This window comes from Malania oleifera, chromosome 11, assembly GCF_029873635.1.
Source record: "Malania oleifera isolate guangnan ecotype guangnan chromosome 11, ASM2987363v1, whole genome shotgun sequence".
Classification (NCBI taxonomy): domain Eukaryota; kingdom Viridiplantae; phylum Streptophyta; class Magnoliopsida; order Santalales; family Ximeniaceae; genus Malania; species Malania oleifera.
This window is the reverse complement of record NC_080427.1, coordinates 34,078,779-34,100,380: the sequence shown is the minus strand read 5'-3', so window position 1 is coordinate 34,100,380 and position 21,602 is coordinate 34,078,779. Positions and strand designations below refer to the sequence as shown.

The window sequence follows — 21,602 nt, the reverse complement described above, 5'->3', positions numbered from 1 at the left end:
TTCAATAAAGTTGTCTCCTCGGTTTTATGAGCCTTATAAGATCCACGAAGGATCTTGTGGAGGTGTAGAGATCTCTTCATATGAAGTTTGTTTGGAGTTTGTCGAAAATGGATAATTTATGGATGAGATTTTTTAAGGCTAAATATGTTAAAAATGGTCATCTTGCTCTTGCTAGAAATTATTCAGGTTGTTTGAGGTTTTGGAAGTCCTTAATGCAGGTTTTGTTGGTTGTTTGTGAAAACACCATTTGGAGAGTTTGTGATGGACAGGTCTCCTTTTCGTTCGATTGCTGGCTGAATTCAGGGCCTCTTTGTTTAAGGGTAGTGGACATCTCTTGTCCTCTTATCCAGGTGAGGGATTGCAGGGATGATAATGGGTGGAATTATGAGCAAATGCAAGATCTTATTGGTCCTGATCTGTTGGGCGACATTTTGCTCTCGTTGCCTGTTAAGAAACAGGGTCTAGATGTTCTAATATGGAAGCCGACTTTGGATGGAAGTTTTTTCGTCATCTAGTGCTTGGGAAATTATCAGATTAAAGCAAGACAATTACCTGGGTATGGAGTGGATATGACATAATTTTCTCCCAAAAAAAATCTTAGTGTGTATGTGGAAGGTACGGTTCAATTGTATGCTGGTGGATATGTGCATCCAGCATTGTGGTATTTATCTTGCATCAAGATGTGATTGTTATATTAACAGGAAGATTGAAACGCTTGATCATGTGTTGAGTTCAGGGGAAGTGGCTTCGTTTGTTTGGGATAGAGCTACTTGTATTTTGGGCTTGCCGAAATCATTGCGGGAACTTGGTGGGAGCGTGTCTTTCATTGGTTTTCTTTAGCAAAAAAGTCTTCTCAATGTGGCATTATTATTGGGTTAATTCCCTCAATGAACACTTGGCGTCTTTGGCAATTTCGGTGTAAAGTTAGGATGGAAAATACAGTGGAGTCTAAGGAGGGGGTTTGGAGATCCATTTGTTTTTGGATTAAGTGCATTTTTATAGAGCACTCTGTTTTTCCATTCGGGTCTGGGGGTTTGATTTATTTGATATACCTCGAATAGTGCCTCATAAACTTAGAAGACAACGTACGGTTGTTTGGGAGAAACCATCAACGGGTTTCGTGAAGTTGAATGTTGATGGAAGCTGTAAAGGAAATCTGGGTTCGTGTGGGGGTGGAGGCACCATTCGGGATTCCTCTGAAAAACTTAAAGGTGCCTTTTCTTCTTATTTTGGATAAGGTACGAATAATGAAGCTTAGCTTTGTGCTTTGCACATGGGGGTGTTGTTATGTAAGGACCTGGGTTTTTATAATATTATTATTGAATGTGTCTCTAAACTGATTGTTGATTGGATCAATAATGATAAATGCATGATGTGGTATTTATGGAATTTTTGGGAGGAGATTGTTTTGGTGCTTCAAGTTCTTCAGTTCTCTATTTGACGCATTTATAGAGAGGCTAATCAAGCAGCAAATTATCTTGCTCGTCAAGGTGAAGGAGGTATGATTTATAGTTTTGAGGAAGGGGATGAGCTTCCGAGGAAGCTTAGAGGCATATTGAGTCTTGATAGTCTCGGCTTCCCTAGCATTAGATGTTAGGTTGTGTAGTTTGCTTGGCTGTTTGATTTAGGTAGGTTTAGTTTGGGCCGTTTTGATTAGGCTTGTTTAGATTTTTTTCTGTTTTTTGGTTTTGGTTTGTGGTTAGTTTTTGGGAGGGCTATTGTTTATTTGTAATCTCCCAGAGGCTTTGCTTATAACCACGGTTTTCCTCCGCCATAAGTGAGAGTTATTAATAAATTTGGGACGGGACCTCTATGTGGGTGGCTACGGGCTCTTTCTTTAAAAAAAAAAAAAAAAATCCTCGAACGCATAGGCCCTGTTGCTTATCATCTAGACTTACCAACAAGTTTTATGTTACATCCATTTTTTCATGTATCTTGCCTCAAAAATAAATTAGGGGAGCAAGTTACTGTGCAAAGCCATTTGCTTGATGTTGCACCTACCCGTGAGGTTCGAGTGTAGCCACAAGCAATTCTTGATCGCTGAGTGGTCAAATGTAGAAGTTGAGAAATCATAGAAGTTTTATTTCACTAGTCTGACTTACCATTTGAAGATGCAACTTGGGAAACTTATCAATCTTTGGAGGAGAAACTCCAAGAGTTTATTGCTGCTCAGCTTTGAGGACAAGGCTGATTTGATGGAGGCGGGAATGTTATGATTCCCAAATCAATTGGGTTTTCTATTTAATGATAGGACTCCCAAATTAATTTGGATTCCCAATTAATGTGCTATGATTTTCAAATTAATTGGGATTCTATTTAATGTTAGGATTATTTAATGTTGGGATTTTTATTTATTGTGTTAGGATTCCCAAATCAATTAGAATTAAGTCCACTAGACTTGGATTGGGATATTTTACATTCCTAATAGGAGTAAGGTTCCTTACCCTATACATATGTTACCCTACAAGGCTTTCTCATTCAAGCAATAACATGATTCATGGCCTTTGGCTAATTTGGAGGCAGATCCCTCGAAGTGATCAACCACCCTATTTTCTCTTACTCTTTTCTTTGTTTCAACTCCCCCAATTTCTCTGCGATAAAGCCCTAGGGTCTTATCAAACAATCCAACCTCTATGTATTTGTGTTTGTGATAATTTAATGGAATGTTACGTAAATAGGCCCAACTATAGACTACAGATAATTCGAGTTCTTTTAAAACCAGGTTTTGAGTTCATCTTTCCATGACTATGAGAGAACCATGGATTGGCCAATTCATATCGGTTTTAAATAGCAGTAGCAGGTAGCATAGCATAAGAGTAAAGGGTGTAGTAGGAAGCAAGAGTAGTGGATCTTACATAATGGGAAGCGGGTGTAACAATTGTGAATTTTTTCACGCACACACTTTCTTATGTCTGTTGGTTTATTTGCATGTTTTAAGCTCTTGACCCGTCTTAAAAATAATATTGTTGCATTTTGGATCCTTTAATTCAACTTACTAACATTGTTAGTTCCAAAAAGAAATTTGCATTTGTTTTAAACATCTATTGATAGGGTTCATATCAAATTGCTAATATTATTAAAATAAATAGTTTTTAAAAAATTAGTCTTCATATTAAATTGTTAATGAATCTCTTGTAAATATTAATAAAAATTAAAAAACAAATGTATTATTATTATCCTAATTATAATCTTCTCTCCTGTTTCTTTAGATAGCTTATTGAGAATGACTTATGGAAGGAAAAAAAAAAAAAAAAATGAAAATGAGAATAAAAAGTAAAAAAAATAAAAAAAAATTCCCATGACAGTCTTGTAGTGTTTACATAATGCCTATTACATAATGTTTGTGGTCTGTAACAGTCACTACGGCTGTGAATTTTCTTCCCACCAATTTAACAGTATGTTAACCATTATGTAACGGCCACGGTTGCTATTTAAAACTAGGATGGCCCATGGTCCTTCCTGAATGAAGTATAAGATCAACTTCAATATCAACAAAAAAGATGAAAAAATTACCATCCCAAGATACCCAATGAATAAGTCAAACTGATCCTTGTAAATATCGCAAGAGATTGACATGAAACTACTTCCTAGATATGTCAGCATTTCTTCAAAGCACTCTTCTTGAATCATAAACTGCAAAAGAAGTATTTCTGAAGAACAATGCTATATTATTTATAGCATTTAATCTGTTTGGATGTTCCTTGTTTTGATTTCACTGGACTTTGATGACTTTGTATAGATGTTCCTTAAGTAGCCTATTGTTTAATTGCAATGGTTTCATTGTTGTGCATCTTATAATCGTAAAGTATTCAGTCAATTGTCTAAAATATTCCTTTTTTGGCAGGATATTGTGCTTATCTTGATGTAGAGAATGCAATGGACCCTTCTCTTTTAGAATCAATGGGTGTAAACTCGGAAAATCTTCTCCTTGCACATTCAGATTCTGCTGAAAATTTGTTGAGCATGGTTGATACTCTAACCAAAAGTGGATCTATAGCTGTAATTGTGGTTGACAGTGTAAGTGGTTATTCCTTGTTTTCATACTCACAAAGTTGCTTGCAGATACAAATATATATCTGTGTATTTCTACACAAATAACAACTCTAGTGCCATATTTTTTATTGAGCAACTTATAATACTATGGGCCTATGGCAGAATGCTCCTTTATTTCTGAGTTGTGTTTTTGCCCAATTGTTAGTTGTTGTCTTGTGAACTTGAGGTAGATTATGCAATTTTGTGTTTGTGGTGTCACATGTCAATATGGATTTTTTATTAGATGTTTTGGATCCTAACATTGTGACTGAACTTCTTTGCAGTGAGACTTGTGATTTTGTCAGCCATAGTGACAAGAAATACAAGTTCACCTGTTCATATTTCTGTTTTTCCTTGTGCATATGGGAAAATCAGCCACGTGGCAAAGCGATTACCTCTTTTCTGTTGTAAGAGTATATATTCTACTGTTGCCACAATCTTATCGTAAAGGCTTTCAGATTTTGATGATTGGGCCCATGCTGTTTTGAGTGTATCCAATTTCTCTGCACAAGGATATTCCACAATCTGAAGACACTTTATAGCAACCTATATAACAATGACACAAATTCATTTGTTGGTTTCTGATAAGCTGATCAGGAAATTATTGTTATTATTATTACTACTATTACCACTAATACTACTACTTTCTTGGAGGGTTTTGTTGGGGTGGGGTGGGGTTGGTTGATGTCAGGAGGCTGACAGGGCCGTGGGTTACACGAAGGAGGTTGACAGTTGCCCTCTCCCTCCTGTATTGCCATCCCATCCCAGTGGAATTTGAACCTAGGAGGTCCAAGTTGGAGGCTCCCAAGTTGAAACCATTGGGCTGCCCTCTTAGGGGGCCATAAATGAAATAATTTGCGGCAAATGTGTCAATTCCCAAAGGCGGTCCAAATTCATCTATGTTTGTGCTTACTGGATTATGGAAACCTTGCCAAAAATAGAAAGATCCATGATGCATTAATGACAATATTAAAAAAAATTTCTGTAAAAGAGTAAAAGACTACTTTGTCCTGTACAATAAAGCCTGTTACTGAAAATTGACAGTCAGAAGAGAATATTAGTTTGACTGGTTATTAGAGTGATTTTGATAAATGAACATGATGGAGTTGATGCTTGAGACCTTGAGTATGTTTACAAATTTAGAAGATTTAATGAATGTATGCCACAATAAAGCTGCAGATATGTCATAAAGTGGCTTAACCTACTTTTATTTTGACAGACATCATAATATTATTCTGTACATTCTTTAGGTTTATTATTTATTGTCTTTCTTATAGTTTTATATGTAGCATTTTACATGTAATGAAGTGGTAGATTTTTGTAAGTGAGATTATATTGTTCATTTCATATATTATATCTTTCTTATACATTTAATTTTGGCCTTTTGGTTGTTATGAAGTGACAGTTTTGTGTGTCGATGTCTGTGTGTGCACTCTGTCAAAGTATTGTTTGAATGGCTGAATGGTTTGGCTTTGAGTTCTATATATTATATATAGACTTTACAAGAATGCTATACATGGAAAGCAAATAAGTTCCATCATGATTCTAGCCCTATACATGTAAACTATAATCTATCAAAAATATATGCTAACTGTACAGAATAATGAATGGAGAAATAAGGAAATAATTGTGAGCTGAAATAAGGAAAGAAGAGGGACAACAAGGCTGAAAGAAGTGTGGACAGCAAGGCTTTTGCTGTTTGCTGTTCCGTTGACAGCCCCCCTCAAATTGATGTGGGTTGATCAACAAGCATCAATTTGCTACTTGGGAAGCAATGTCGATGGCGCGTGAGAGCCTTGGTGAAGATATTAGCAATTTGTAATTTAGTGGAATTATGTCACGAGCTTCAAATGCTCCATGGATAGAGTGACAATCGACTACAATATGCTTCGTGCACTCATGATATATAGGATTGGCCTTGATTTGGATAGCACTTGTATTATCGTCATGTAGAGGTGTAGGATCGGTCTCGGAAAAATTTAGCTCAACAAGCAAACCTTGAAGCCAAATAATTTCATAACAAGCAAGAGACATCGCCCGGTATTCAGATTCCTTTGATGACTTAGAAATTTTTTCTTGCTTCTTACTCTTCCAAGAGATCAATGCATCACCTAAGAACACACACCAATCAGTGATGGAGCGACGTGTATCCGCACAACTAGCTCAATCAGCATTGCTATAAGCAGCAAGGCAAGTAGAATTGCTTGTAAGGAGGAATAAACCATGGGCAGAAGTGCCCTGAACATAGCGTATGATCCAACGGACAGCAGCCAAATGAAGATGACGAGGAGTCTGAAGAAATTGGTTGACTTGTATAGCGAAAGAAATGTCCGTTGTAGTAATGGTGAGATAAACAAGGCTACCCACCAACTTTCGGTATAAATTGAGATCAGCAAGTAAGTGACCCTCCTCTTTGCAAAGCTTGACATTTAATTCCATGGGAGTATCAACAGAAGTACCCTCCTGAAGGCCATCTGTAGCCACCAAGTCACTAGCATGCTTATGTTGATTGAGTGAAATACCAAAGGGACTACGATGCCCCACAAGACCAAGAAAATATGTGAGAGACCCAAGATCTTTCATATGAAAGGATTCTGAGAGATGAGTCTTGAGTTGAGCAAGTAAAGTAGAATCGGAACCAGTGATCACGATATCATCAACATAAACCAAAAGAACAACAATACCCATGTCTGATTTCCGAAGAAACAATGAAGTGTCATACTTGCTTTGCTTGAATGAAAATTGTAATAAAGTGGTGCGAAATTTATCAAACCAGGCCCTTGGAGCTTGTTTGAGGCCATAAAGAAAGCGACGAAGCTTACACACATGTGAAGTTGGAGAGGGAAACAAGCCTGGGGGAGGCTTCGTATAAATACACTCTTTTACATCGCCGTGAAGAAGAGCATTCTTGACATCCATCTGATGTAGTGGCCAATCACTAGAAGCAGCAATAGCCTGAATCGTACGAACAATCATCATCTTAGCCACAGGAGCAAAGGTCTCTTCATAATTGACACCATATTCCTGATTATTTTGAAGTGCAACAAGTCGATCTTTGTAACGATCCAAACTTCCATCAGATTGGACCTTGACTGAATAAACCCATTTGCAACCTAGAGGAACAATGGGGGGAGGACAAGGCTCAATGTCCCAGGTGTGATTGGCCTCAAGAGCGACAATTTCTTCCTGCATAGCTTATCGCCAACAATCATGCTTGGCAGCGTGTGAGTAGGATGTGGGAATATCCAAATTGGACAATGAAGTAGTAAAAGCTGAAACAGATTTGCTAGAACTGGAAGAGGGAAACCCATACCTATCCAGGGTTACAGACACTTGAGGAGAGCGACGTACCAAAGGCTCTGGAGGTGCTGCAACTGACTGAATTTGGAGCGTGGTAGGATCAAATATCGGATGAGCCATTGAAAGAGACTGTGGGCGGGAGCATCGTGTATACACAGTACCTGGTTTAAAACAAAAACTGACTTGATAAGGATATGAGAATTGCTCCTCAAAGGAGGGGAGAATCATAGTAGAAGAGGAGGGCATAGAGGACATAGGAAAGAAATGTTGATTTTCAAAGAAAATAACATTCGTAGAAATGTGTACGATGTAATGTAGGATCATACCAAACAAATCCTTTTTGATAGACATTATATCCCAAGAAAGCACATTCGAGCAGATTGAGTAGATAATTTATGTCGCTCATGAGGAGGTAGATGAACAAAACATACAGAACCAAAGGTACGGAGGTTATCGTAACTAGGTTGCTTAGCAAATAAGCGGAAATAGGGAGACTTCATGAGTAGGACTTGAGAAGGTAAACGATTAATCAAGTAACTAGCAGTTTTCAGAGGCTCAACCCAGAACATGGATGGAATAGAGGATCCCAGCAAAAGAGTACGTACCACATCTAGGAGATGATGATTTTTGCGTTTGGCTACTCCATTCTGTTGGGGAGTAGCAGGACATGAACTTGATGAATAGTACCTTTAGAGGCCAAAAATGCCTGAAACTCAATAGACCAATATTCACCACCGGTATTTGTGCGTAATGTCTTAATAGAAGCAGAAAATTGATTTTCAACATACACTAAAAACTCAGTGAAAGTACGAAAAACCTCATATTTAGAGTGAAGAAAGTAGACCCAAGTAAATCTGCTATGATCATCAATGAAAGTCATGAGTATTTAAATTTTTCATGTGAACTAACCGGGGAAGGTACCCAAACATCACTATGGATAAGATCAAAGCACCGAGAAGCTCTACTAGCATGCAAAGGGAAGGGAAGTTTTGCTTTTTCCAAGTTTGCAAGAAGCACACTCAAGAGATAAAGAAGAGTGTTCTTTATTACCAAGTAAACCAGAGTTCAATACATGAGATAAGATCTGAGTATTGGGATGACCTAAACGACGACGCCACACCATACTAAAATCTGAATCATTATTACAAGAAAAAGACTTAATAGAAGGAATTGGATAAAGTGCTGGAACAGGCAAAAGTAATGGAAACAAGCGCCCCACTTTAGGTGTCCCTTTGCGATCTGCTCCCCTGTTATCTGCAACCATCACTAGAAAAATTAATAGCACAATTGTTATCTACTAATTGACCAACAGAAATAAGATTCGTGGAAAGCTGAGGAGCAAGAAACACATTAGTGAACTTAGAAGAGGCATCTCCGACAGCAGCTATTGGCAAAGAACTGCCATTGGCAGTCTGAATAGCAGATTGAACAGTATAGGGCCGAACATGACACAGAGTAGTGGGATTATTTGTCATGTAATTAGAGGCACCGGAGTCCACGTACCAGAGTTTAGTAGAATTGTTACCTTAGAGCCCCATTGCTGATAATGGCGAAATTAGCATCTGTTGCACCATTTCAGGTGTGCAGTAATTCACTGCAGGAGGTGCAGGAACAGAGGAGTCACTTGAAGAAGAGCCAGGGGCTGCAAAAGTCACAGTGGGGGGTACAATAACAGAAGTATGAGATGCCTGAGCCTGACGATTCTGAGGGCGGATATGAAAGTTTTGATAATGTGATCCTTCTTCTTGCAATCAAGGCAGTATTTCTTGGAAAAATTAGCAGCTATATGCTCAAATTCTTTGCAGCAAAAACACTGCAAAGTGCTAGAATGCGCAGGCGGTCCTCGTCGTTGAGCAGCATAAGCCATAGGGATGTACCCTGAACTACCATTAGATTGTGCCGGAGTAACTTGAGTACTAAGCCGTTGTTCTTCACGAGGTAACTCACCAAAACCAACATCAAGAGAAGGAATGGTGGAGCGATTCAGCAGAGAAGAGCGAATATATTCATAATCGGGGCGGAGTTTCATAAGAAACTTATTGCAACGACTAGTCTCGTGAAGACGTTGAATAATGGAAAGAGAGGCAACAGGAATATGCGGTAACTAGATCAGAACATTTGTTCCGAAGAGTCAGAAACGCTGAATTATAGTCTTGGATGGAATGATTGTCATGTTGAAACATGGCAATCGCATTCTCTAACTAAAAACGACGGGCACCGTTATCTTAATGATATACTATTTTTAAGTAAGTCCACATGGATTAAGTGGTGTGATAAGGCCACAAGTTGGGGACAATATGTGGCTCAACCGAGCCAAGAAACCAAGACATAATCCGAGCTTCAAGCACAGCCCATGAAGGGACAAGCCACTGAATCCTTGGATTTATCAGGATTGGGTGCACATTCCGTGTCGTACTGCCATCAATATGACCGCAAAGATCTTTTCCCTTAAGGAAAAGTTCAAAATTGAAAAGCCCAGGTAGAATAATTGTTGCCTGTAAACTTGGCACGCACAGGTGCGGGGTCCATGCTAAATAAAAGAGAAAATCAAGAAGCCCAAAAATAAATCAATGCAGGTACAAAGAAAACCAAGATCAACCTGCCTGCACTAAAAATAAATCGTGAACCAAGAAACCTGCTGTGCTGAGAATCACAAGGACAGAGAAGCACTGGAAACAGCAACAGAAAGCTGTTCTGATCGACATGCCTGTGCTAAAAATAAATCGCGAACCAAGAAATCTGCCGTGCCGAGAATCACAAGGACAGAGAAGTACTGGAACAGCAACAGAAAGCTGTTCCAACAGCCACTCAGTCACAGAAACACCAAAAATCAGAGAACCAAAAAATTCCAGAAGAGAATAGACCCACGACAACCACAGAAACGAGAGACACCTCTGAAACCGAGAAGACAAAAAAAAATTTGAGGGAAAAAAATTAGCAGTCGGCTGGCTCTGATACCATGTCAAAGTATTGTGTGAATGGTCGAATGGTTTGGTATTGAGTTTTGTATATTATATAGAGACTTTACAAGAATGCTATACATGGAAAGCAAATAAGTTCCAGCATGATTCTAACCCTATACATGTAAACTATAATCTGTCAAGCTCTATACATGTAAAATCTGTCAAAAATATATGCTAACTGTACAAAATAATGAATGGATAAATAAGGAAATAATTGTGGACTGAAATAAGGAAAGAAGAATGGACAGCAAGGCTGAAAGAAGTGTGGACAGCAAGGCTTTTGCTGTTTGCTGTTCCGTTGACACACTCGTCTGGCTGAATATGTCTAAATGGAATTTGGGCCATTATCACTGGACAAGTCGTCACTTGCTTTCTCGTGGGAACTAGATCTAGCTAACATCAATTCCTGAAAAAAAAAAAAAATGTGCATGAATGGCCATTATTGTTGGACAAGTCATCGCTGGCTTTCTTGTGGGAACTAGAACTAGCCAACATCTGGATAAAAGCACATGTACAAACATATAGTGGCAAATTACAAAACCACAGATTTATGAGGAAATTCTTCTATTAGTTGGGAATAAGGGTCCAAGTTATGGATTGTTACCTAAAATGAGAACTCTACAGTCTTCCGATATGGAGATGCTCTTTTGCTAATTCTAAAAAATATCAGCATCAGGGAAACCATATTCTCTCAGTTTTTCCTCTCTTTTGCTGTATTTTCTTCTGTGCTACTGTACTTGTTCTATTCCATTTGAGGGAGGTCTGCTTCCTTGCATGGATGCAGTTTTTGAAGGGCAAGAAACAAGTATTATACATTGGCTATGCCATTGTGTCGTTTTGCTAGATGACATGGTGCTTGTTTTTGTGTTCTGTAGCTGGCTGTTAGTGGGAATCTCTACAAAAGTTCCTGTATGACAACAATTAACAAATGGTTAGCATGTGTATGTCACATGTTTACTTATGCAAGTAGATTTGGAGAGATTACATGTGTCATGCTAGTAGATGCTGCTGCTTCTGAACTTGCATGAGTAGATTAGCTTCATTATGTGTTGGCAATGTAGCCTGCTTGGTATGATCTGCTTTAATATTTGGTTATCTGGGAAATTATCACATAATTTCCCCCTTATATATGACTTAAGAGTAAAATTGTGCCATCTGTCTAGGATTTTTCCATAGTTGATAGGCAAGAGGAAGACCAAAAGGGTATGGGTTGAGACATTAAAAAAAGATAAAGTAAATTTTTATTTAATAAAAGGGGACATATTTTGATGGCAGTGTCTCATTTAGTTACTTAGTATCTTTTCTGTTTTCCCTGTTATGTTTATGGGTTGAGACATTAAAAAAAGATAAAGTAAATTTTTATTTAATAAAAGGGGACATATTTTGATGGCAGTGTCTCATTTAGTTACTTAGTATCTTTTCTGTTTTCCCTGTTATGATGGTTGATTCCCTTAAAAATAGACCTTTCTTGCTGTTGTGTATTGTTTGAAGTTTGAACAGTTAAACACAGGCACTGACAATCATTTTGGATGACTACTGGTTTTTGAATCTTACTTTTTTTGAAGTGTTTAGATTGATATTTCATGATTCCAACATGTTTGTGTTTGACTTCAATAGGTTGCTGCTCTTGTCCCCCAATGTGAACTTGATGAGCGGATGGTTGGAGCCTTGCAGGACACGCAGTCAGTTCTAATGACAAAAGCTCTACGAAAAATTAATTATTCATTATGCAGCTCTGAGACACTGATTATTTTTCTTAATCAGGTTGAAGACCTGCTATTCCAATATTTATTTTGCATATTTATGAAATTTTATTTATTTATTCACACGTACACAAGCTCATATTTCCTTTTTTGTATGTTTATAATGCATCTCAGAAATCATAAATGGCAATCACTGTCCAGTACTATTCTATATTCCAGGTTAGATCAAATTTAAAATCAAATCAAGGTTTAGGGCATATGGGTGAAGTAACTTGTGGTGGAAATGCTTTGGAATTTCATGCCGCTGTACGGATGAGAATTGTGAGAAAGGGATTGCTAAAGACAAATGATAAGGTAATTCTTAGTCACTGATACTAGAGAAACATGTGTAAGATTTTATAGTTAATTCTTTGGAAGAGCTTTAACTTAGGACAATCTTCTATTCTTGAATTTTTTTACTTATCAAGCCTTTTGGAACTTCTTTTGCAATGTTTTACTAACATCATAACACACTTTGGATAGAAAATCTAAAGCTTCATCAAGTTGCCATTTTTCATCCGTGATTTGCTTCTATTGATAACCATTGGAGCACACAATCTGTTCTCTTAACTCTGCTTGATATTTTCGTGGTTGTCTTGTGTTTTGTGGAAAATGCAAACCCTTGTGTTATTGAAAACTGTTCCTCACATTGTCTTAAGAATGTTGGTGAAATAAAATTTCACAGCCGCTGAGAGAGGAATATGTATGTAGATTTAAAAAATCTTTTTGAACTTCCTGTATATCGATTGTATTGGACAAAAAAAAATTGTTTCAACTGTAAACAGCATGAAGTCTTCGGTTTCTATTGTAAGTTAAACTCCTAGATGTGATACAACTACATTCTCATTTCTGCTTATATATAGATGAAGATAATGTACAGATCCTAGGAAACACTGGCACTTCTGGAAGCCTGAAGTGTTGGTGCCTGACATGTCAGATACCAAAACTTGGCAGATATCCTTGAGACACATGTCTGACACCTGTCAAAAATTAATTTTAAATTAATTTTTATTTTTCGACATGGCTGAGGCACCTCCCAACATGGCAAGGACACGTCCAGGGGTCGTGCTTTTCAGTCATGGTTTTGAGCATGATGTTGCCCCTTTTAGGAATGGTCATGCTATATCTGCCGCTCTTTTTGGGTGGGGGGGGGGGGGGGGTGCGGGTGTTGGGAGTAAATTAACAGGTGAAAGAAGCCTTGCCAATAATGCAATGTGACCAAATATGCCCTGATAGTTGCTCAAGGGCGAGATCAAATCTGTTTATTGTTATTTTTTAGAATACAATGTTCCTAATCTTGTTGACATTGTTCAAGGCACCTATTTTTTTTTCATTAAATGAATGTTTTTTGACTACATATTTTGCTGTAAGTAAATTATATGTTTCATTTTTGAGTCATTGTGGCCTGGTGTATATATCCTGCTTTGTAGATTACTGTTCTCGGGGTTCATGTGCAAGTGCTGAAAAATAAACTGGCACCAGCAATGGGTAAAGCCCAACTGGCAGTGCAATTGCTTTGAGTCTGATTTTTTTGAACTCACTTGCAAAAACAGAGCCATCTTGCCAGAGGGGAACAACTATTTCATAGGAAGGGAAGATTTCGCTGATAAACAAGAAGCTGAACCAAATTTTGCTGAGAATGATTAAATTTTTTATAAAATTGTCAGTCTTAGAAAGTCTTTCATTTGAGAGATGTAGTTGTGAAAGATCCTTAGCATGATGAAAAACAACTCCTGTTCTGCTCTTCATTTCAGGTCAAATCCTGCCGTCCTTTGACACAGCATAAAGGATCTTTTTGACATGTATACATAAGTTTCAATAATGTGAGTTGAATGTTTTGAATTTTCCTCAGTTCTCAGCACACAGATGGGTTGCTATTTAAAAGTTTGGACATCAGATCTAACCTTAGAGTCTTAGACAGCTTTCTGCACTTATGATGCTGAAGGGTTCAGCACTTAGACATGCTTGGTTTGCAGAATGGAATGGGGTAGGAAAGGAATCGAATGGAAACTTGTATGAAGAGTGTAATCAAATCAAGTGATAAATTTGATTTCATTCTCTTGCCTCCACCCCTCCCTCCCCCCACCCCTGATTTCGTTCCATTCCTACATACCAAACATGCAGTTTAGTTCTTTGTTGGTTGGTCTAATTATGAGTTATAGGATGTCATATTGTGGCAAGAAAATTGCACTGCTGTGATTTTTTTTTTTTTTTTTCAATAAAAATAGGAAGGATTTTAAGATAAGAAAAAGTATGGGTACAACAAGGTGGGTAAGCGATCCTCCTAGAGAAGACAAAAAATAAGCAAAGGAAAATCTGAGAAAGCAAAAATGAAGCTCAAACTCGAACCAACCCACTAAAACTAGTGGAAAAGGAAGGAAGACAATCATATCTGAAAGCAAATGAAGAGAAATGGAACTCGGATACATCCAACATTCACCTAACAATCTGAGTAACTTATTCCATGAAGTCCAAGCTACTAGGCAGTGTAAGAAATAGTGAGAATGAGCCTGTTGGTGTTAACTCCATTAAGGGTGGTTAACCGAACAAAAACCTTAGCCTTCGAGGGTATTTTATCCCCATCAAGAATCTAAAAAGAGGACGGGCATTATGTATTGTGGTAAGGCAAAAACAAGAAGGGATAGCAATAGAAAAAGGTTAATTCCCATTCAAATTTCCTCCCAAAAATGGAACCTAGGAACTTCCTCCCACTCAATATTTAATGGATGGAAAGAACAAGGTCAAAATCTGTGAAACAAATCTCCAAGGGCTTCCTTTAGTAGCCCTACTGCCAATATTAGCACCATCCATTCACCTGTGAGCCAAAATTACTCTCTGCCAAAGAGAGGTTACTTCAAAGGGTGAATGCCTTAATAACTTTACCATTAGATCAGTGTTCCTAGTTACCAAATTATCAAGGCTAGCCCTCCATCAGCCTTAGACCTACACACTACATCCAAACTCACTAGATTATCTGTTCTCTCCCCAACATTGACCCAAAGAAATCTCTCATCACAAGCTCCAACCTAGTAGCGATCAAAAATGAAATTTTAAGAAGGGACAGAAAGTAAAGGGGAATTGAAGGGAGAGAAGCCTGGACGAAAGTAATCTGGTGGCGACCTAGAAATCTCCCTTCTGCGCTTGGAAACTCTAGCAACCATAGGCTCGTAGAAATGGACGAATTGAGGATTACCACCTAATGGAACATTTGGGTAAGTCATAAGCCACTCCAAAACCCCACAACCTGCAAGAGAAGCTAAACTAAATGCTGCCTCTCAGCTCAAACTAATGGCACTTAAACCACTTCCACTAATATCCTTAAACCTGAAACACTCAAAAATCAGTAAAAAACTGTGAGAGCATTTTTAAACGACAACATTATTGGGCAAGAAGAACATGATATCATTTGGCACTTGGGTGATATTTTCTAGAAATGAAATCTTATATAATGAATTAAATGTCCAGTTATGAAATCTTAAATAATGAATTAATTGGCCAGTTATCCCTAAACTATTCAACTTGTTTTAAGTTGGATTTTTTTTAATATAAAAAAAAAAATTCTTATTTAAGGATTGAAACAAAAATTCATAATTTGAGGACAACCCCCACCTCCTAGTTTGACTGAAGCCTATGTACTGTCATCTAAGCGTACAGATGTCATGTGTGTGCGAGGCCAAAGCCAAGTGGCTAGAAGATTCAGCCCCCAACAGGTACTCTTCTTAAAAGGGTATTTTCAGTCATTTTACGAATCCTAGCTTGCGATTCTAAGCAATTGAGAGTTGAGACTAGCTAGGAGCAATCGAGTAGGAGTGGCTTTCTTGAGCTCCAATTACTATTCAAACAAGGACATTTAGGCCAGATTATGGGATTTTGGCCAAACAGGAAAGATGTTTATCTCCATGCTCATACAGAACCCTATTAGGAGGTATATAATATGCAACAATTACAAGCAAAAAGAAGACTGCGACCTGCGATTATTTTAGATGGCTGGATGAGAAACTGTGTAAGGGTGAAGACTGCCACATCAGACTTGGATGAGAGGAACAAGGCTGAGTTGGAGCTAAACTCTGCAAGTTCAAAGACGGATCAAAGAAACGAAAAAGATTAAGAGATAATTGGAGGAACTAGACCTGAAAAACTTTTCTTCTGCCGAAAAAGTTGGGCTGCAAGAACTGAAGGAGAAAGCTTTCATTAGTGAGATCATGGCCCTGTTAATGGATACTGTGATCCTCTATCCTTTATTGGTGTGCAAGAAGTGGACACAGGTTTCCTTGGCCATGGAGGACATTTTTTTTTAACAAAAAAAGAAAGAAAAAATAATAATAGAATTGGCTACTGTTGGATTGTTCTTGTTGTATGGATGTTATTTGGTTGTAGACGGCGAATGGAACTTTGATGTCTTGTACTTTGATGAAGGCTATAATTTAATCTTGTAGTTCTTTCTGTGCTGTTTGGTGATTTTGTGACGTTTGGAATACGCTTCTGTGCGTGCTGCGTGGTTGTTCTTGTTGTTTGTGCCTGATTGAGGAACCTGCTTCTAAATATGTGCATGAATGATATGAAATCAACAATGGAAATGAACAATCCAAAGTGCCATGAGATATCACTTAAGAATTGAACAATGTAAAAAAAGCTGACATAAAGTACTGAAACTAACAACAAAGTAGCTGTTCGGTTACAAAAAAAGTTGCAGCTGAGACAATGTGCCATTAATAACCCAATGTTGTTCACAACAGATCTGTAAAAGTAAATAAATAAATAAAACAACATATTGCCTTTACTGGCTTGATAGCCCTTCTCTGGTGGTGATCCCTTGCTTTCTTGTGGCTGTTCTGGTTTTGGTGGCTTGACAGCCCAGCATGACTCTCTTGGCTGTCATGGACTGCCCTTCTTAGCTCTGCGGTGCTCTGGCTGTGATGCCCAAGGTGGCTTCTCACACTTCAACTTGAAGTTCCAATTGTAGAAGTTCCAGAGAGGTTCATGATCATTGTCCTCGTTGAGGCATATTTCAGAAAGCATATGACAAAGCATACAACAATTGTGTGGCACGATTGTCCGAAAAGGAAAAAACTTAAATAAAGCAGATAACTGGATTCGTAGCCTCATTGTTTGGGTAATCTGGTCTAACAATTGCTTTGTTTGAGTGCTCTGCTGCATTGCATGAATGGGAGTGTGGAGTTAGGTATTAATGCTGGAGCAGTTAACCCTGTCGTAGATCAATTCCAGGGTTTTGGACAAAGGAAAATGAATTTTACTAACCAAGTGTGTCTCTCGCTTTACACCATAGTGTCCTTTTTATAGCCCCAATAAAAGATCTCCACCTACAAGAATTACCACAAAAATCAACAGAAATCAAGACATCAGTTTGATTTGCCCCCATAGTGTGTCTTGTTGAAGAAAACTTGTCCTCAAGTTTATGAATTGAGTCTCTGATCTTTCACTCCACAAGAAAAGATATTTAAAATATTTGATAAGTCTTGATTTTCTTTATATTTTGTTCTCCAATATGTGTACATCCCAAATATTTATCTAATCATTCTTCAATTCATTCACTGGGTCATTGAAGTTATGCAATTTTCAAATTAAATGCATCAGTCCCAATGAAATCAATGTATTCAATTGTTGTATGTTCCAAGAGATCTAGAAATCTGCAAGCTCTATGGGCTCATCTCCACACTTGACCACAATTGAATACTCCATTGTTTTCTCATTAGTCACCCCACCTCCAATTTTACAATTTTCTTCAGATACAGGCACGATAACTTCTTAAGGAGTCACCAAGATGATGAATTTCCATATTTAAGCTTTTAGACTGTGGAGAAACAAGATCATGCTGAAGAACTTCCATTTCTTGTACACTTGAATTTCTCTTCGAGATTTGCTCCACATCCGTGTATGAGTTGTCATTTACTGTAGTAACCACACCACTTTGTCATGAAGGATGAGGGTCTGGTACTCTGGCTTGGTCCTTCCTATCAGATGTCCCTCAACACCCATCCATTCCTTGGGTGTACATTAGGACTAATTGTGGGCCTTCCTATTTCATGTTATACATTCTGCATCATTTGCTTGCTCACATACTCCCTGAGTTGGACTGTTGTAAGAGCTTCGTTTTCCTCCATTGTTTGTCATTAGTCAGGATAAGCTGGTGCATTGACAAAAAGCAGATGTGTAGGGTTTAAGATATTAATGCAAAGCAGTTAATCCTGTCCTAGATCAGTTCTAGGGTTTACTGCCAATAAGGATAGGAGGATAATTGAATTTTAGTGATCAAGCGGTGTCTTTTGTTTTACATTGTATATGCCCTTCTCTATGCACAATAAAACATCTCCATTGAGTAAAAATCCGTTTAGAAATATTCCTAACGTATATGTTAAGTTTTAACCTACTAGGACTTAATTTTTTGGCCATTAAAACCCCTACCATACCTCAAAATCATCAAATCACACCCCTATAAACATTGGTTAATAAGTTTATAATAAAATCAATAAAATCAAGATATGAGTTTGATTTGTCCCGAATTATGTCGTACATCAATCCCCTTTCCCACCTTTAGTTCTTATAGGAAGCTTCTTGTGGCCTGCCTTTTGCTGGCCGTATATTGCTTGCACCTTGGGCTTGTTTGCAAGTATGTTTATTATTTTATGCCCTATTAATATCCCTTTCGTAGGCATTTTCTTAGAGAGTTGAAACCAATTGATATTTTTCTGAAGGCAGAAGGGCTTTCTGAAGTTCTCCTCTGAAGCTCAAATGAATAATCCCTCAACCTTCTGCACTGCTGATGAAATCAACTTGGATCAATGCAAGTTATTTTTCTTTGTGCTTCTGCATTTGTTGATGGGGCATTTCGCACCAAGCTCTTACTCAACTGTGCCTACATCCTCCCAATTTACAACTGGGATATCCTTAATTTTGTCCAAATATTGCCAGCTAAGCTGAGGGCAACTTGCGGTTTCTAAATGTCCTACAGCAAGTACGTGGAAGTGTTTTCACCTGAAAATTCATCTCTTTTTGCATCTGGGAGGCCCAAAGTCTTCATCTACAGCCCCATTCAAGCACTTGGCCCCAACCCATGCCTTATCATTCTAGGTCATTTTCATGTCATATCCTTTAAGCACAACATAATCATGGATTGCATTTTTGAACTGCTTCCTACTATTATATCTCATCCCAATCCCAAATGCAATTTGGTCCCCTTGATGTCAGGATTAAAGGAATTGAAAGGGGCTGGCCTCATTGCTTTATCTTGCACCTACAATGTCTTCCTTTTCTTTGCTGCTACTTAATGTGCTCAATACTGCATCCGAATCATTGTAGTCTGAAATATCCCTCCCCTGGTTGACACTTGACACTTATTGGCATTGATGCTCTCATGCTCATCATCTATTGGTCTTGCCGTGGAGGACCCCTCATCAATATCCTCTCTTGCATCTGATTCATTTGCTTAGAATTATGTTTTTCCCATGTATTGTGTCACTTCCTCACTTCAATTCCTCCTCACTTGAATACAACTCCATGTCACTACCCTTAAACTCATCCCCATGTAGAGTAAATGATGGGCCCTATCATCATTAAGTAGGCCCTTCCCTCCACCCTGATCTGCCTCTCCATAACCAAATTCCTAACTTCTTGCAAAGTATTGTCACATGCTTTGTATTTACCTCAGGTTCTTTATCATTGAAGGCAGAGTTAACTCATGCATCACATTCAGCTTCATCCTTGGTAAATGGCAGTAAGGATACAAGCTTGTCAACAATGTGCTGAACATACAACTCTACTTTCCCATGTTCCCTCACAATCTCGATTATATTATGTATGTCAAAGTATTGTGTGAATGGCCGAATTGTTTGGCCTGGAGTTCTGTATATTATATATAAACTTTACAAGAATGCTATACATGGAAAGCAAATAAGTTCCAGCATGATCTAGCCCTATACATGTAAACTATAATTTGTCAAGCCTTATACATGTAAACTATAATCTGTCAAAAAATATATGCTAAATGTACAGAATAATGAATATAAAAATAAGGAAATAATTGTGGGCTGAAATAAGGAAAAAGGGTGGACCACTAGGCTTTTTCTATTTGCCGTTTCGTTGACAGCCTCCCTCAAATTGATGCGGCCTCCAGAGCGGCAATTTCTTCCTGCATAGCTTGTCGCCAACCATCATGCTTGGCAGCATGTGAGTAGGATGTAGGAATATCTAAATTGGACAATGCAGCAGTAAGAGCTGAAATAGAATTGCCAGAACTGGAAGAGGCAAACTCATACCTATCCGGGGGTATAGACACTCGAGGAAAGCGATGTACCAAAGGCTCTGGAGGTGCTGCAACTGACTGAATCTGGAGCGTGGTAGGATCAGATATTAGATGAGCCAGCGAAAGAGACTGTGGGTAGGAGCGTCGCATATACGTAGTACCTGGTTTAAAATGAGAATTGACTTGATGAGGATCCGAGAATTGCTCCTCAAAGGAGGGGAGAATCACAGTAGAAGAGAAGGGTACAAAGGATACAAGAAAGAAATGTTGATTTTCAAAGAAAATAACATTCCTAGAAATGCGTATACAAACAAATCCCTTTTGACACATGTAGACACCCCAATTTTATCCAGACCTCTCTTTTTCTCTGTGTGGAGTTCCTTCCTAACAACATGGTAATTTACGTAAGGAGGGTCAAATTTGTGTTCCAAAAATTTGAGGGTCCTTTTTTGTAAAAAATCTAATTGATTCCTTTTTATTGAGTCCTAAGTCTTTGTGATTGAGTCCCTGTTATTTTAAAATTGAGTCCTTGTTATTTTAAAATTGAGTCCTTGTTATTTTAAAATGGAGTCTTTGTTATTTTAAAATTGAGTCTCTGTTATTTTAAAATTTAGTCCCTGTTATTTTAAAATTAAGTCCCTGTTATTTTAAAATGGAGTCCTTGTTATTCTAAATTGAGTCCCTGTTATTTTAAAATTGAGTCTCTGTTATTCTAAAATTGAGTTCCTGTTATTTTAAAATTGAGTCCTTGTTATTTTAAAATTGAGTCCCTATTATTTTAAAATTGAGTCTCTTTTATTTTAAAATTTAAGTCCTTTTAAAGTTGAGACCTTTTGTTTTTGGGAATTAAGTTCATCCCTTTTTACAACCGGGCCCCACAAGGCAATTATTGAAAAAATAAACTCCTCGTATTTTATATGGGAATACAAATAAAAGGGGAATTTCAGCAACAAAGGAGTTGGGCTTCCTGGAGAATAAATTAGTTGAGCCCAAAATAATAACAAAGCAAATTAAAGGAGAAGAGGCCGTGCATGTGTGAAGTGTGAAGGCTCAAATAAAAGCAAAAAGCATGCATGCAAAAGTAGCTTGGAGAGAGAATTGCATGGGCCATGCAAAGTTTGGCCCATAAACATGCAACCGTAAAGGAATACCACAAAAGGGTCGTGGAGTGGGGCAACATGCATAAAGGCCATGCAGCCAAGGAGAAAAGGGGATTGAATAAAAAAGGGGCTAGGGCAACATTTGGAAAAGGACTTTGCATGGGCCATGCAAAGCCATGCGGCCAAGGAGAATAAAAAGGAGCTA

General features: G+C 38.0%; 1 protein-coding gene across 11 annotated transcripts in view; it reads left to right on the top strand.

Moving 5' to 3' along the window:
- Window positions 1–21,602, top strand: part of LOC131167806 (DNA repair protein recA homolog 2, mitochondrial) — a 78,189-nt gene that overhangs the window by 49,130 nt on the left and 7,457 nt on the right. For 5 of the 11 annotated variants that reach the window (XM_058126720.1, XM_058126718.1, XM_058126723.1 and 2 more), the window contains 3 exons: window positions 3,845–4,017; window positions 11,913–12,059; window positions 12,200–12,352. In XM_058126720.1, coding sequence (XP_057982703.1) covers window positions 3,845–4,017; window positions 11,913–12,059; window positions 12,200–12,352 — 473 coding nt within the window. Of the gene's footprint in view, window positions 1–3,844; window positions 4,018–11,912; window positions 12,060–12,199; window positions 12,353–13,590; window positions 13,860–21,602 lie in introns of those variants that run through there. The other 6 variants (XM_058126717.1, XM_058126722.1, XM_058126719.1 and 3 more) reach the window with 3 other exon arrangements.